The 13,354-nt window shown below is 44.2% G+C and overlaps 1 protein-coding gene across 4 annotated transcripts in view; it reads left to right on the top strand.

Annotated features, from left to right (window-relative positions):
- The window catches only part of ITGBL1 (integrin subunit beta like 1), a 1,366,350-nt gene that overhangs the window by 407,055 nt on the left and 945,941 nt on the right, over positions 1–13,354 (top strand). For 2 of the 4 annotated variants that reach the window (XM_004423143.3, XM_087435886.1), the window contains 2 exons: positions 1,482–1,622; positions 13,163–13,240. The exons of the other annotated variants lie outside the window; for them this stretch is intronic. In XM_004423143.3, coding sequence (XP_004423200.1) covers positions 1,482–1,622; positions 13,163–13,240 — 219 coding nt within the window. The remainder of the gene's footprint in view (positions 1–1,481; positions 1,623–13,162; positions 13,241–13,354) is intronic. 4 annotated transcript variants of the gene reach the window in all.

The following is a 13,354-nucleotide window of genomic DNA, read 5'->3' as shown; positions in this document are numbered from 1 at the left end:
GGATTTAATGAAGGACTTTGAGGTAGAATTCATCATTGATAAATATCCCTCTGCCCAGAATGTTTATTAGACTGACAGCAGAATGCACTTTCCTTGCTTTTTTCCCTTGCCACTTATGACTCAGATGAATTTTAATAGGAGCAAAAAGCTTTTATTTGCACTGTAATTTCACTTAAGGATCATATCCTTCAGAAACTGGCAGACACTTGTATGTCTTGATTGCAAAACACACTCAGGAGTAAAGAAACATGTAAAAGATGTTATTATTCAACCTGTCACAGTGTTGCAAATCTGCTTGGAACTTAGGCCATCACAGCTCTTCTTTGGGGCCTCCCCCACCCTTTTAAAATGAGTCCTGTAAAGAGCACACTTAGAGGTTTCCGCTGACCCTGTACCGAATCAAAGGGCAAGCTCTATTTTGCTTTTGCATCCCTGCCCTCACGATGCCCACAGGAGGCTTTGAGTTACAGCAGCTTTTTTCCAACAAATGGAGGTGCCTCTGTGCCGTGTCTCACCCAAGGGAAATGCGATCTGGTAGGAATCCAGAAATCTTCCCAACTTCACCGAGTCACACTTCCCCGAACCATTTTATTTTGTTTCTGTTTGGATAGACCAAACTGTGGCTCATATATTTGTTGTAGAGATCTAGGATTTTTCCTGCCAGGCAGAAATTCTCTTTATTGGAAATGTTCTGTTTGACTAAACTGCCTTTAGCGTGCCCCTAATTGTTTGAGAGCCACCTACAAAAGGTGCCATTAGAATACTTGGCTGTGCATATCGTTTTCTTTCAGTGGTTTTAAAATCTTGATATTATTGTCTCTCATTATATTTCATCTTTATCTACCCTAACCATCTGGTTCCATTGGAAAGACTATGTAATGCTGGGCCTAAAAAGAAAAGCTAACTTGTTCAGTTGTGCGTATAACATTTTATATCACTGGAAAAAATTGAATTTTAAATATTATTTTGCCCAAAATGAACACTGAAACGCTTTGTCTTAACTTATTGATATATAGTACAGCAGCTTTCTTGAGGGGAGTAGGAAGTTTGAGACAGCGATCTGCTGCCATCTACCGGTGTGTGTGGGCCGAGTCACCCCCTTTCTCCCATCGGCTGACCCAGCTCACAGAATTTGTGTTAATTGGGATAAGTTTGTAAATGGTGAAGGGAATACAAGGAAAATTCTCACTGTTTTCTTTATACAGTTTTGAGATGTTTTTCTAAATGGTACAGAATGATTACTATTTGTCCCTAATTAGTTACTAGAGTAGTTCTTATTTCAAGAGATTTCTTAAATATCTGGCTCACAACATATGCCAGAAACAAACTAATATATTTTGTTTTTATGTACAATAATTAAAAACCATTTGACTTTAAAGATGTTATAATTTAAATTTAAAAGCTAAGAACTGATTTTGAATGAATGCTACGTTTGAGGAGAAGTTCATCATTTAAACTCATATATGTTTTTTTCCCTTAAGTACAAGGTGCATATCTTAACCAAACTCGCTGCAGAACTGAACAAATTTATGCTGGAAAAAGCGGCTGAGGACACAAGCAGTATTCTGCGCTCCCCGATGCCTGGTGTGGTGGTGGCCGTCTCTGTCCAACCCGGGGACATGGTAAGGACCGTGCCGGTCTCTGGGGCGGGGACGGGTGAAGCCTGGTCACGTTCTGTGCAGTTCTTTCTTGAGTCCTAGTGCCCGCACAAAACAGCAAAATAGCTTTTGTGCATTCTTTGTCCAACTGTTTCACATCTGAATTAGGTTAGTAACGATATCTCTGAGTCCCTCCCTCCCGAACGACCTGGGACCCGAACAGAAATAAGGCCAGGTTCATTCCGTTATTTGGCAAATTTAGTGTTTTGGGAAGTATTTCATTTAAAATTCCTATTTATTCTCTAGCTCTCTGTGCTTTCAGCATCCTTGAAGAACTCATGCCAAGAAATAACCCTCTGATGGGAAGTTTTTGCATGATTTCTGGAATAAACGGGAAGGGAACTAAGGAAAGTTAGTTCCGTCATCTGTGGGGTACCAGAGCACTTCCGTAACTTGATAAATAAAATTCAGGATCACAGTTTGAAGTTTTTCATCTTGACCTTGTGACATTAAGGCACAAATCAAAGCCCTGTTAATATTTCCTCTCATGCTCAGTCTCAAGATAACACGCTCTGGACAAGTTGGTAGGATACAAGCATTTTCGTAGAGTGTGGATAGAAAGCTCTATTGATAAGCAGCAAAAGGAAAAAGAAAACAAAAATGCAACCAGAAGGTTTCTAGGGGCACTTAAGTACTTGCATTTTTATTTATGTGCCAGGAAATAATGGCCAAACATGCTAGTCTTTCATGGATGATAAGATGATTCCATTTCGTATCTCAGTTAAGTCACAGGAGTTTATATCTTTTCCTGTAAAGATAACATTAAAACTGCCTCTATTTCTTTATTAACATAAGTAAAATGAGGTTGAGAAAAACTCCTGTAGTTGGCATTGGCTTCTAGAAAGGTATTTACAGTAAATGAATATTAAGAAAAAATGATCAGTTTCAGTTGTTTAAATGATTAGCCCTGAAATTGATATGTGAAGTTGGAAAACTGACTTAACAATTGCTTTACCCGATGATATAGGATGATACAGAAATGGAACTACCAGCTTTTCTAGGAAAGCATGAAAGAAGCTCAGTAGCTGTGAATTGTTCCGTGTACTTTGAAAGCATTGACGTTCCTGGAAGAGAGCACTCATTACGATCATCTCTCACACACGCGAGTCGAGGATTTGGGACAGGTGGTACATACAAATTACAGATATGTGTTGAATACAGGGGAGGCGTTGCCTTGTGTATCTTCATTCTGTAGAGGTAGGGTCCTAACAAGAAAGCTCCTTGGCCTTGGTATTAAGAATGCCTACACACTCACACACTACATTATCAGAACAGTCAGTGGAATCTTCTAGTAACTAGAAGTGTAGGTTGGTAAACAGTGTGAGGGGGTTACTTTGTTTTTTCCGTTTTCCTTCTTGAGCTTTTTCTGGAAGCCACATAGGCTATATACTGCCATCCTGAGCTTGTTAGTCCTAATTGTGTGGCTTTAATTATAAAATCACATTTACACTTAAAAAAAATGTAACTGGAATCCTTACTTTTCCAGCACCTGAATCAGAGCCTGAGCAGAGGGAGGGCGCAGGGAGGCCGCCCCTGCTGAGAGCACGGAGGGCGGGCGGGCTTGGATTGTCTCGCTCCTCCGTCTGCGCCAGCTTCCCTGGCTGTGGCTGCTCTTAGGGCAGAGAACTGGGAGCGTGCAGCCTTCTTGTTTCAACAACTGCAGCTTCTCTAGATACCAGAAGAGTTTAGCCTTTATTCTTTCCATTTCCTGGTTAATAATGTAATGTGGGAAACAAGTCATTTAGTGAAATGGAACAATGTGGCTTTAGTCCTTGCTTCCTTGGGGTAGCTCAGATATTGAAAACCACCACCAGTAATTAAATGTGGGTCTTCAAGAACGGTTTAATTTTCTGTGTGTTCCTTTAAAGTCAGAATATAGTGGGGGAGTAGGGGACACCTCTAGCGAACCGGCCCGTGATCTCTGTGTCCTTCACCTCAGTTATAAATGCTCTTGGCCCGCAGGTGCCTGGGCCGTTGGGAAGAGCATATGCTTTCTGTTACTCCTCTCTCCAGCTTCCAGGGCCTCGTGGGCTCTTAGAGAACTTCCTTTCATATTCTGTGACACTGTGTTTCGGTAAACAGTTTTCTCTTGAGTTACTGTTTGTGAAAAATGTCCCAAAATCGCTAATCCCTAGACCAAATGCAGGCTGGCGTTTAATCATGAGCTCTTAACCACTTCTGTAGTTAAATCTGCCTCATGTCATTAAAACACAAGGAACTTGCCTTGGACCAAAGGCACGGCACTTACTTGAGGCCATTATAAGAAAATAATACTTGTAACGTTTAAGTTGTGCGGTTTTAAATTATTTTAACACTGCAGGGCATGTGTTGTTCTTAACAATAACAATAGCTGGGCCAAGGTTCTGCTTTTTTCAGTTGAAAGATAATGGGATCAATCATCTCTGTGTATTTTCAAGGAAAACAAGAACCTAAAAAACAACTAAGAGCCTACAAGTATTTTATTTTTCTTTGAAATGTCATTTTTTATAGTTTAAATTCCAGTTATCTGTAATTTTTATATTTAGCTTAAGTAAAACTTGGCAAATCTTAGAAAGGTGGGCCTGGCAATAATGTGTTCCACAGAAGTGTCACATGAACAATAAAGAACAGATCTGTTTCGTGAAGTAGACAATTTTAACAGAGTTGGGAAACCTTGGGGCAAGAGGATTTGGGGCGGCTGTTCGAGTCATGAAGGTGCCAGCGAGCCCGGTGTGCAGAGGCCTCCTGCCCTCAGCGCAGAAGCTGGGTTTTACTCTAAGCGCTTTTTTCAGGTTCACTCAGCAAAAGTTCCTAATACTTTTTCAATGTCCATTACATACTATTTAATATTAAATGTGGCAGTAAAATCATTCTTCAATGATTGTGTAATATCCTTTTGGAACCTGTGGGGAGGGGATTCTAGTTAATAAATAGTCAAATGCATACAGGCAACAAATCAGTAAGAAACAAGGCAGAAGTTGAAAGGCAAGAATCACAAACTTAACCCAGAAAACAACTGATATGACTTTTACATGCCTTTCCTATATGCCTTTTTTTGTGTGTGTGTGAGGAAGATCAGCCCTGAGCTAACATCCATGCTAATCTTTTTGCTGAGGAAGACCGGCTCTGAGCTAACATTTATTGCCAATCCTCCTTTTTTTTTTTTTATCCACAAAGCCCCAGTAGATAGTTGTACGTCATAGTTGCACATCCTTCTAGTTGCTGTATGTGGGACGCGGCCTCAGCATGGCCGGAGAAGCAGTGCATCGGTCCGTGCCAGGGATCCGAACCCGGGCCACCAGTAGTGGAGCGTGAGAACTTAACCGCTAAGGCACAGGGCCGGCCCCCCCATATGCCTTTTTTAATCTGCCTTCTGAAAATATTTTTACAATGACTGATTTTCATTTCAGTTTGGAAAAAACACCTATTTTTCTGTACATTTAACACTGTCATAAGCTGGGGGCACTTCTCTAATCAAAGTTAGCATTTTTTATAACTTGTTTTATTTTTTTAAACGTCTATCTTTATTACATTCTTGAACAAAAATATTAAAAATATATATTCTTTCAGAATAATGGCTGAATACATTTTTTCCACATATTAGCATCAGGCTTACAGCTGCCGAATTTGTTGCACAATTTTCATTTTGACTTTGAAGTATAAACTAAAGTCATTATGAGCACATTTGTTCTGTTAGCCTTTTGATATCAGAAACAAAACAAAAAATAAAAATGAGGCAATCTAAGGGGATATTTTAATATTGCATTTAATTAAGATTCTTTCTAGATGTTTAGATTATGTTAGATTCTGCAGTCATCTCAGATTTGCATGAGAAATAGTCATCTTATTTATACATTAAAAATTAAGTGAGACAGGAACCAGAAGCAGGCTGTATACCCCTTTATGTTTCTTTCTTTTTTAATTATTTCTCACTTACTAGTTTGTGAGACCAGGTGAAATAATAGGTTGACATGAAGTACCTGTTGCTGCTTTTTCTTGCCACTTAGCCCGTCCAGTATTAGTCAGAGAGACTGGATATTTCTGTGGGGCCAAGAGGAGGCAGATGCACATTGTCGCGGAAATGACCTTTAGCAGGAGAATAATGACGCGTTTGGGGTTGTTGTTCTCATGAACAGTGTCGTAGGCAAAAAATGGTATACTATAAAGTGCACAAGAAACATACAACTTGTCATCATTAACAGGAGTACCACCTTGATTTTGCCCTGATTTTTTTCCTCCTTGCATGTGCTCCTTCGGGGGACGGGCTCTCACGCAGGTGGATGACCGCCGTTCACCAGACACAGGTGCCCCGTTTCGGAGCATGATATTCGCACCTCCCTTTTGTCCTAAACCATCTGTAATTGAGCTTACAGCTGAACTTGGGGAAACAGCAAATAAACTTGGCCAGACACCTCTGTTTTGCATCTCTTGAAGAAACAGGATTGGAAACCTCCCTTGTCCTTGTGTATTCCAGATGAGAAGGGTGGACTGGGCCCTCCTGACATGTGTCCGTTGACGTGGCTGTGTTGTGCACCTCACGCAGACCAGTGTCAGTGACGGCATCTTCCCCAGGCAGAGAGGCCTGGCCTGGCCAGGTGACAGATTTCCCAGTTTCTGGAGACTTTGATTTGCAATCATGAAATAATTACAATAATTAAATTGATATATTTTTTAGCAGTGGTTATTCAAGCAGTTCATTTGACAAGATGCTAGTTTTTCACCCAAACCTCAGATTGTATTCCAAAGCATTTATACATAGATTTGTGCATTCGTTAACATTTTTAAATTTTAAACTATGAAATATTAGAAACATAGAGAAGGTTATAGAGAATAATACAACGAGCACTCATGTGCTCTCTGCTCGCCTTTACCAGGTCTGCTGCTGATTTTATTTAACGATAAAACGTTGCTTATATAGTGACCTTGCCCTGTGGCCTTTCCAATCAAATTCCTGTCCTGCCTTTTTCAGAGGTAATGGCCATCCTGATTTTGGCCTTTTATCTTTTCCAGATATTTATTGTTAAATATTATGGTTTTTGTTGGAGGTAACAATTTGGGAATTTTTACAGTTTAACTTAATGATAATTATCAGTATAAGAGAAAATATTTTTATAGATCAATCAATAAATTAAATATTGTAGGCAAGTCTCCTGCAAGGCTGGCATTTTATTTTATTTCTCAAGGAATGATCCACTTGGGATTAGAGGGTATGTTATCTTTGTTTTAAACATTTTTGAAGATGACAGTTCTCAAACTTACTAAGATTCAAAATATCTTTTCTCATTCTTTTGCTTAAAAAACAAAAATCATCATTTCACTGAGTCCTTTAAAACAGCATACTTCACAAAGGTAGAGAATCCAGACTGATTTCTTACGGATATTGTAAATGACATCAATCTTAACTAGTTCTCTTTGTAACTAGAAGCTTTGGCTCCAGTTTTGAGCTAACTTAGAGGGCAATAGGGAGTAATATCTTTCGTCATTTTAGGGAATTTTACGAAAAACTAGACTGTTATTGTGGCCACAATTCTGTATTCTTTCCCCAAGTCTCCCAGCTCCCTGCTTCAACGCCTGCTGCACAGTTCCGGGGAGGCAGCTCCGGGCAGGAGGGGAGAGGGGCGAGCACAGGGCAGAGGTGCAGCCCTGCTGGCCCCCTGAGCAGCAGCCGTCGTGGAGTGTGCGCCCTCTCCCTGCGCGTGCCCTGCTCAGTGAGTTGGCTTGTGCACAGACCCATTCAAGGAGGCCTTAGACTGGAGATAAGGGGTTTAGCAGCATTTCTGTCACCTACCTTCTCTTTCTTTGTAATTTGATGGTGGTTTGTTCCATCATTGCTTAAACACTGCACAATCTCCTGGGGTCTTTCTCCCTCCCTCTTTACATGAAGATGTTGGGATGCAAAGGCATATTTCTTCTTCAGGAAATATCAGGAGATATTTACCAGCCTATCTTACCAGCTCAGAAAGAGGAAGTTTTTAGCTATCTTACCAGCTCAGAAAGAGGAAGTTTTTATAATCAGATTCTAGCAGTGCCTTTTGACCAAATCTGAGATGCTTTTTTCTTGTGGCTGTTAACTGCATCTTTCTTCAGATCTAAGGGCCTTAAAATGCACTGCATTCAGGCACCTGTGTTCTAAATAGAACGGCCTTTAAAAATGTAATTGAAGGATTTTCACTTTTGTGGAGTCGTCAGCAGGGTTGATATTGATCCATGCTTTCGGGTGGCCCTGTGCAGCAGAAGGGGAGACTGCAGCAGGGCGGTAAGCCCTCTGAGCCTTCTGTCTAATTTGGCAGAAAAACACAGAATGTAGGACAACAAAAGAAAGCTCCTCTTTCCATAAAAATTCTTATTCCCACCCACCCCTCTTCCCCAAAAAGGGGACTTAATTTTTCAGCTGCACACAGTGATTTGGTGCTCACTCTTGCATTGAAACAGTTGCTGTCTGAACAGGCAGGAAACACTTTTCTTTTAATTGCTGAAATCATTCGGAAGTGCTTCATGCCCTGCTTCTATACAGCAGATGCTGTGCATTAATTGGCCTGCGTAGAAGTGACCCAGGGTTCCTTGCAGCGGGCCCAATTTTAGGCAGAGGGTTTAAATAGCTTATTTATTATTTTGTATAATCTGGCGTACATTATGTGCTCCTGCACGTGTCGTATTTCATGGTCTGTAGTTTCTAATGTCATGTGGGTTTCAAAACCTGTGTTTCTCTGGTAACGTACTAGCAGCAGGTAAGCTCAAAATACCATCCATCAGGAGCTAATTTTTTATCCAGATACTCCAATGACTGATGAACCTGTCTTTTGTATGAATGTTTAGCACAGTAGAAAGCCATATGCCACTGGCACAGTTTCCTATGCACTCTTTACAGTTGCTAGAGAGTGGGCTTACAAGGGGAAAAACCCTCCATGCCATTTATGTCCTCTTTCTATATTTAAAGGATAACACCTTTAAAACAGCCCTGGTTTTGGACAACAAAAGAGGGCAGGGGCCGTCTTAAAGGAAACTCGACTCCCATAATCATTTTCTTTATCAGCAATATGACTGCACTCTCTTAATAGGGAACCTTGTTTTGTTACTCCCCGTCTGTTCAAAACAGACCTTAGCCCATTAGAAGGGCCTCCCTTGTGTGGGAAGACCACAGCTGTTACTGTAAATCTCATCCCGTCACTGTATCACCCCCATTTTGTGGCTCTGAAGGATGAAATTGAGAAATGGAATACGGTGCAGTCATCCTTCACATCTCCAATTTTAGGCCTTTGCCATCATTTTCATGCTTTTATTCCAAATCAAATAACATTAGTGAGCTACACCACCTTCTGATGAATATCTGGTATTGAGCACAGCTTTCAAATCTGTACTTTTGGGGGCTTCCTTTTATGTTTGATGGGGGTCTTTTTTCCCCTTTCTCCTCCCGCACTTTCTTTGAGCTTTCGTCTTGTGTTTGTTTGCAGTTTGAACGATACAAGTTGCCAAATGTGTCCCAATCTTAGCATGTTTTCCCAAGAGGGACATGTGCAGGAGAAAGTTCTGTTCTTTTAATCTTTGGGGAAGGAGTGAAGCGAACTTGGTAGAAGGATATCGGGGGCTTTAATCAGAAATAAGAAGTGGTTTAAATCATTAACACCACAAAGCAGCCTATAAGCTTGAAGATGAAAGTCTCAGGGGAAAGAGTCCTCTGAAAATAAATGGGACTTGATAGATTTCCATATCATTTATAACTTCCCTTAATTACACTTGGAAGACTTGCCAGTAAAACTGGAAAATTGGCAGCCTATATCCATTAGAGTCATTTTGCCGACCATGGCAAGCAGCTGGCTTTACTGGATTTTATTTCCCATCACTCACAATTAATCATCAGCTGGAGATGTCTGAAACTCTTCAGCACAGAGCAGTGCCGGGTGACATTCAGGCCTCCTGAACATGCTAAAATCTGCTGAGTACATGGGCCAAGTTTTCTCTCCAGCTTACTCATTTCAGGGCAAGGCAGGCCCCCGCTTAATGAGTGCGCTCTGATAATCGGATGCGAATGTGAACCTTGACCCCGTGTCAAAGGAGAGGACGCAATAAGCCAGATGAAAGATATAGGATTCAGGCCTCCAAACTTTACACCAATTAGACAGGGAGCGGAGAAGTCCATCAGACTGACTAGGTTTATCAAAAAGACTTGCGAGGCTTGTGACCACGTTGTAAGCCCCACGTCGGAGACATCCTGTCACAATCATTAAGTCTTTATCAGATGATTCACAAAAGTGTTAGGGAAGTGCGCGCACCCAGATCCTCCAGGAGCAGTGCCCTCACATGGGAGCTGTCTGATCGCAACTTGGAAGGTTTGAGCACCCTCGCTGCCTGCTCAATTAATGCCCTGGCTGCGTGAGCACCCAGGGGTCCGGAGGTGTTGCCTCCTCCTTGCTCCCTCCAGAGTGGGGGAGGTGGGGGGGAGTGGGCACCTTGGGACAGGGAGGCCTCCAGTGTTGGGGTGAGAGGCCTGGGGGGTGCCGTCCAGGTTTTGTTGGACCTGGAGCCCGTGCGGGCCCAGTCATTGGTGGAGCACCCCCATTACAGCCCTGTCTGCGTGCTTTGACACACGGTTTGTACTGTATTTGCTTCTCTGACTTAGGTTTTTGAGGGAGGAAATAACTTGAATTTAGATCAGGTTCGTGTGTGTGTGGATAACATGATTCTTCTGACCAAAACGTATCTCACCGTCCTGTGGGGCATCCAGGAAAAACTTCCAAGAGGTCTTTTTCTTTTAGGGATAAATGAGTGAAAACAGACTACAAACAGATAGTTGTAAGTGAACAGAGAGAGGACTTACTAAATTTCCATCGACAGCTGAGTACTCTAAGTAGAGACCAGCAGACACAGGGGAGAGAAGGAGGGAGAGGAAGCAAGAGTGATGAGGAAGCTGCGACTGCGAGGAGCGGACCCTGCCGCGCAGTGCCATGCTGCGGGTCGGGCAGATCAGGTCCCTTCATTCCAGAGGCTCTGTCTTTAAAGCCAGAGTCACACAATCAGAGAAGGGAGGATGTTAACCGGGGGACTTGCCCACCTCTCCTGATTTTCTCTGGCTAAGTCAGAAGTTCTGTTTTTCTGATTAATGATAGGGGACCTACCACTTGCAGTCACCGTGTGTCACCTCTTTGCAAATCACCCACGCTACAAGCACACAGAGCCAGCCAGGAGAGATGGTCAGTGGGCAGCGGCAGCAGAGCCCCCATAAACTTGTTCACCATCGCTCACGGCCCCCAAGCTCCGGCAGGTCTGATCTAACTTCCACGCCGGCTGGAGCCTGGCGTGGAGCTGTGGCCCAGGCCCAGCCGTCCTTCCACGGATTGCCGATGGGCATCGTTGTCAGGTCTCTGCCCCCTTGGTGTGGCCGTTGGAAATCTCCTGGGTTCATTTCTTGTTCATATTTGCATTAACTGCAAATTCACTTGCTTGAAGATCCCATAACAGTGAAGGGTGCTCTGTCTGGCCAGCAGATGCGGGGCAGTGGGCTGAGCAGCTGCAGAGGGGCAAACCTGCTGCCAAGGGGGAAAGGTTTTGCCTGCCTAAGAGAAGCCCATGGGGACGGGGATGGGGAGACAGGGGGCTCTGAGCAAGCCCTGGGTTCTCAGATGCCAGCAGAGGAAGCCTGGCTGGGTGGAGGGTGGGAGGCACACACACAGGTCCCCGTGGTGGGCACTGGTCCATCTGTGAAGGAAAGAGCTACCGGAGCCCAGAGCTGGAGAGCTGATGACAAATTTTTGGATAGAGTTTACATTGTTGAATTTCAGATCCATTTCTCAGAAAGCCACCCCAGCCCAGTTACCAGAATGCCATCCTTGGGTTGGGATGCTGTCTTGTGAGGCCAGCTCTGGACCCTCAGCTTCTGTCTAAGAGGCCATGGTCTGGATCCACCAGGGTTTTCCATGTGGAGCTAAATGGATGGAGGTGCTACTCCAGGGAACTTGCCCTTCTTCCACCTTGCCTGGTCCCTGCCTTCGAAAAGAGGAACAAGGCTCTGAAATGACGACTTGAGGGAGTAGCTGTTCTGATACCCTGACTGGGCATCGGCATTGTCCTTGAGGTGCCCTCCCTTCTGTCCCTCTGCGTTTTGAAGAGCAGCCCTCCTGGTTGGTTCTTCACCCTCCATGGAATGCAGATGCCAGGGGAAAATGAATCAGACAGGGCAGCGAGCACAGAGCCACAAAGCCCAGCTCTCCAGCACAGTGTCTCTCCACCGTGCCAGCACCAGAGCGTTGGCATCCCCTCTCTTCCTATATTTCTGTGCCAGGAGAAAGCAGCCTACCACCTGATCAGTGGAGGAGAGGAATGCATGGAGCTCGGGCAGTCCTGACTGCCAGCAAGACAGCTGGTGCCACAGGGTGGGGGGGGGGGGGGTGCCGCGGGGGCGGGGGTGGGCTGGACATCATCTGGGGATTTCAGGAGAGAACATTCTCCAGGCATTTCTGCGACACTGGACGAGCACAGGCACGGGGTGTGAATGTCTAGAGCCTCACACCATGATGCCCACTAGCACCCCAGATAGCCAGTTGCCCTAGGAATTTCGACTTTCCTGTTTCAAAGACTGGGAGGGCTCTTTTCACCAAGAAAGGGGAAAAATCGGGCCCAGCTCCTTGATGCTTACCCATCAAGGGCAGAGACAGGAGAATAAACAGAGCAGCTTTTAGTCACAGCTGACTCCTGGGTGGAAGCCCCAGGTTTAACCCCAGGGGCTTCATACCCAGCTCTGCCTGGATTTCCCTCCTAATGAAAGGAAACCAACAAGCTTAAGCCAGTGCCTGCGGGAGCTCCGGTCTCCTTGCAGGGAAGGGGCAGAGCTTTGGACATCACTCCCTGCACTTTCTGGGAGCTACCTCGTCGGCAGGACTTGGCATGTTTTGCAAAGGTTGGGATGGTGGTCCCCATGGCCTGGATGCTTGGCTGCTGTTCCCAGCTCTCCAGGCCTATAGTCAGAAACACCACGTTTTGAGAACAGCTTTAGTGTGAGAAAATTCAACTACATTTCACCCCCTTTACAGTGTGCACCTCAGTGGTCTGAGTCCACTCACAGAGTTGTGCAGCCACCACCACAGTCAATCTTAGAACATTTGCATCACCCCAAAAGAAACCCTGTACCCATCAGCAGTCACTCCCCTTCCCCCCCCCCCCCGCCCCTGGCACCCACAAGTCTTTCTGTCTATAGAGATTTGCCAGTGCTGAACATTTCATATAGGTGGAAAACATTCCATTTTTGCCACGTCTCTGTGGCAAAGGCAGATTCAGAGATTCCCGGGGGAAGCCCCACAACCCCCACCCGCAGTCCTCCAGTGTCAGGGATATTTTTCTGACAATAGAGGGAGTGTTCTTTCTCTGTTGTCCCCCAAAGATGAACTTGGAATAAGAAGTATTAGAGGTCATTGCTGTTGTGTGGATAAAATTTCAAAGCATTTGACAAAGAATTTCTTAATGGCTTCACTCTCGAGCGTTGTTGCAAAATCAGAATGCTTTTAAAACACGTCCATTTTTCATTTGTTTTCCAGGTAGCAGAAGGTCAGGAAATTTGTGTAATTGAAGCCATGAAGATGCAGAACAGCATGACAGCTGGGAAAACTGGCAAGGTACGTCCCCAAGTTCCCACCAACACACGCCGGCTCTGTGATAGGAAGTGGGACTTCCACCTTTGAGTCTTGGTCAGTTAGGCCTGAAGGGGCCCATGGAGGTGATCTCTTCCC

The sequence above is a fragment of the Ceratotherium simum genome, chromosome 10, assembly GCF_057802395.1.
Source record: "Ceratotherium simum simum isolate JZ-2026a chromosome 10, ASM5780239v1, whole genome shotgun sequence".
NCBI classification, from domain to species: Eukaryota; Metazoa; Chordata; class Mammalia; order Perissodactyla; family Rhinocerotidae; genus Ceratotherium; species Ceratotherium simum.
This window is presented reverse-complemented; position numbering and strand designations above follow the sequence as displayed.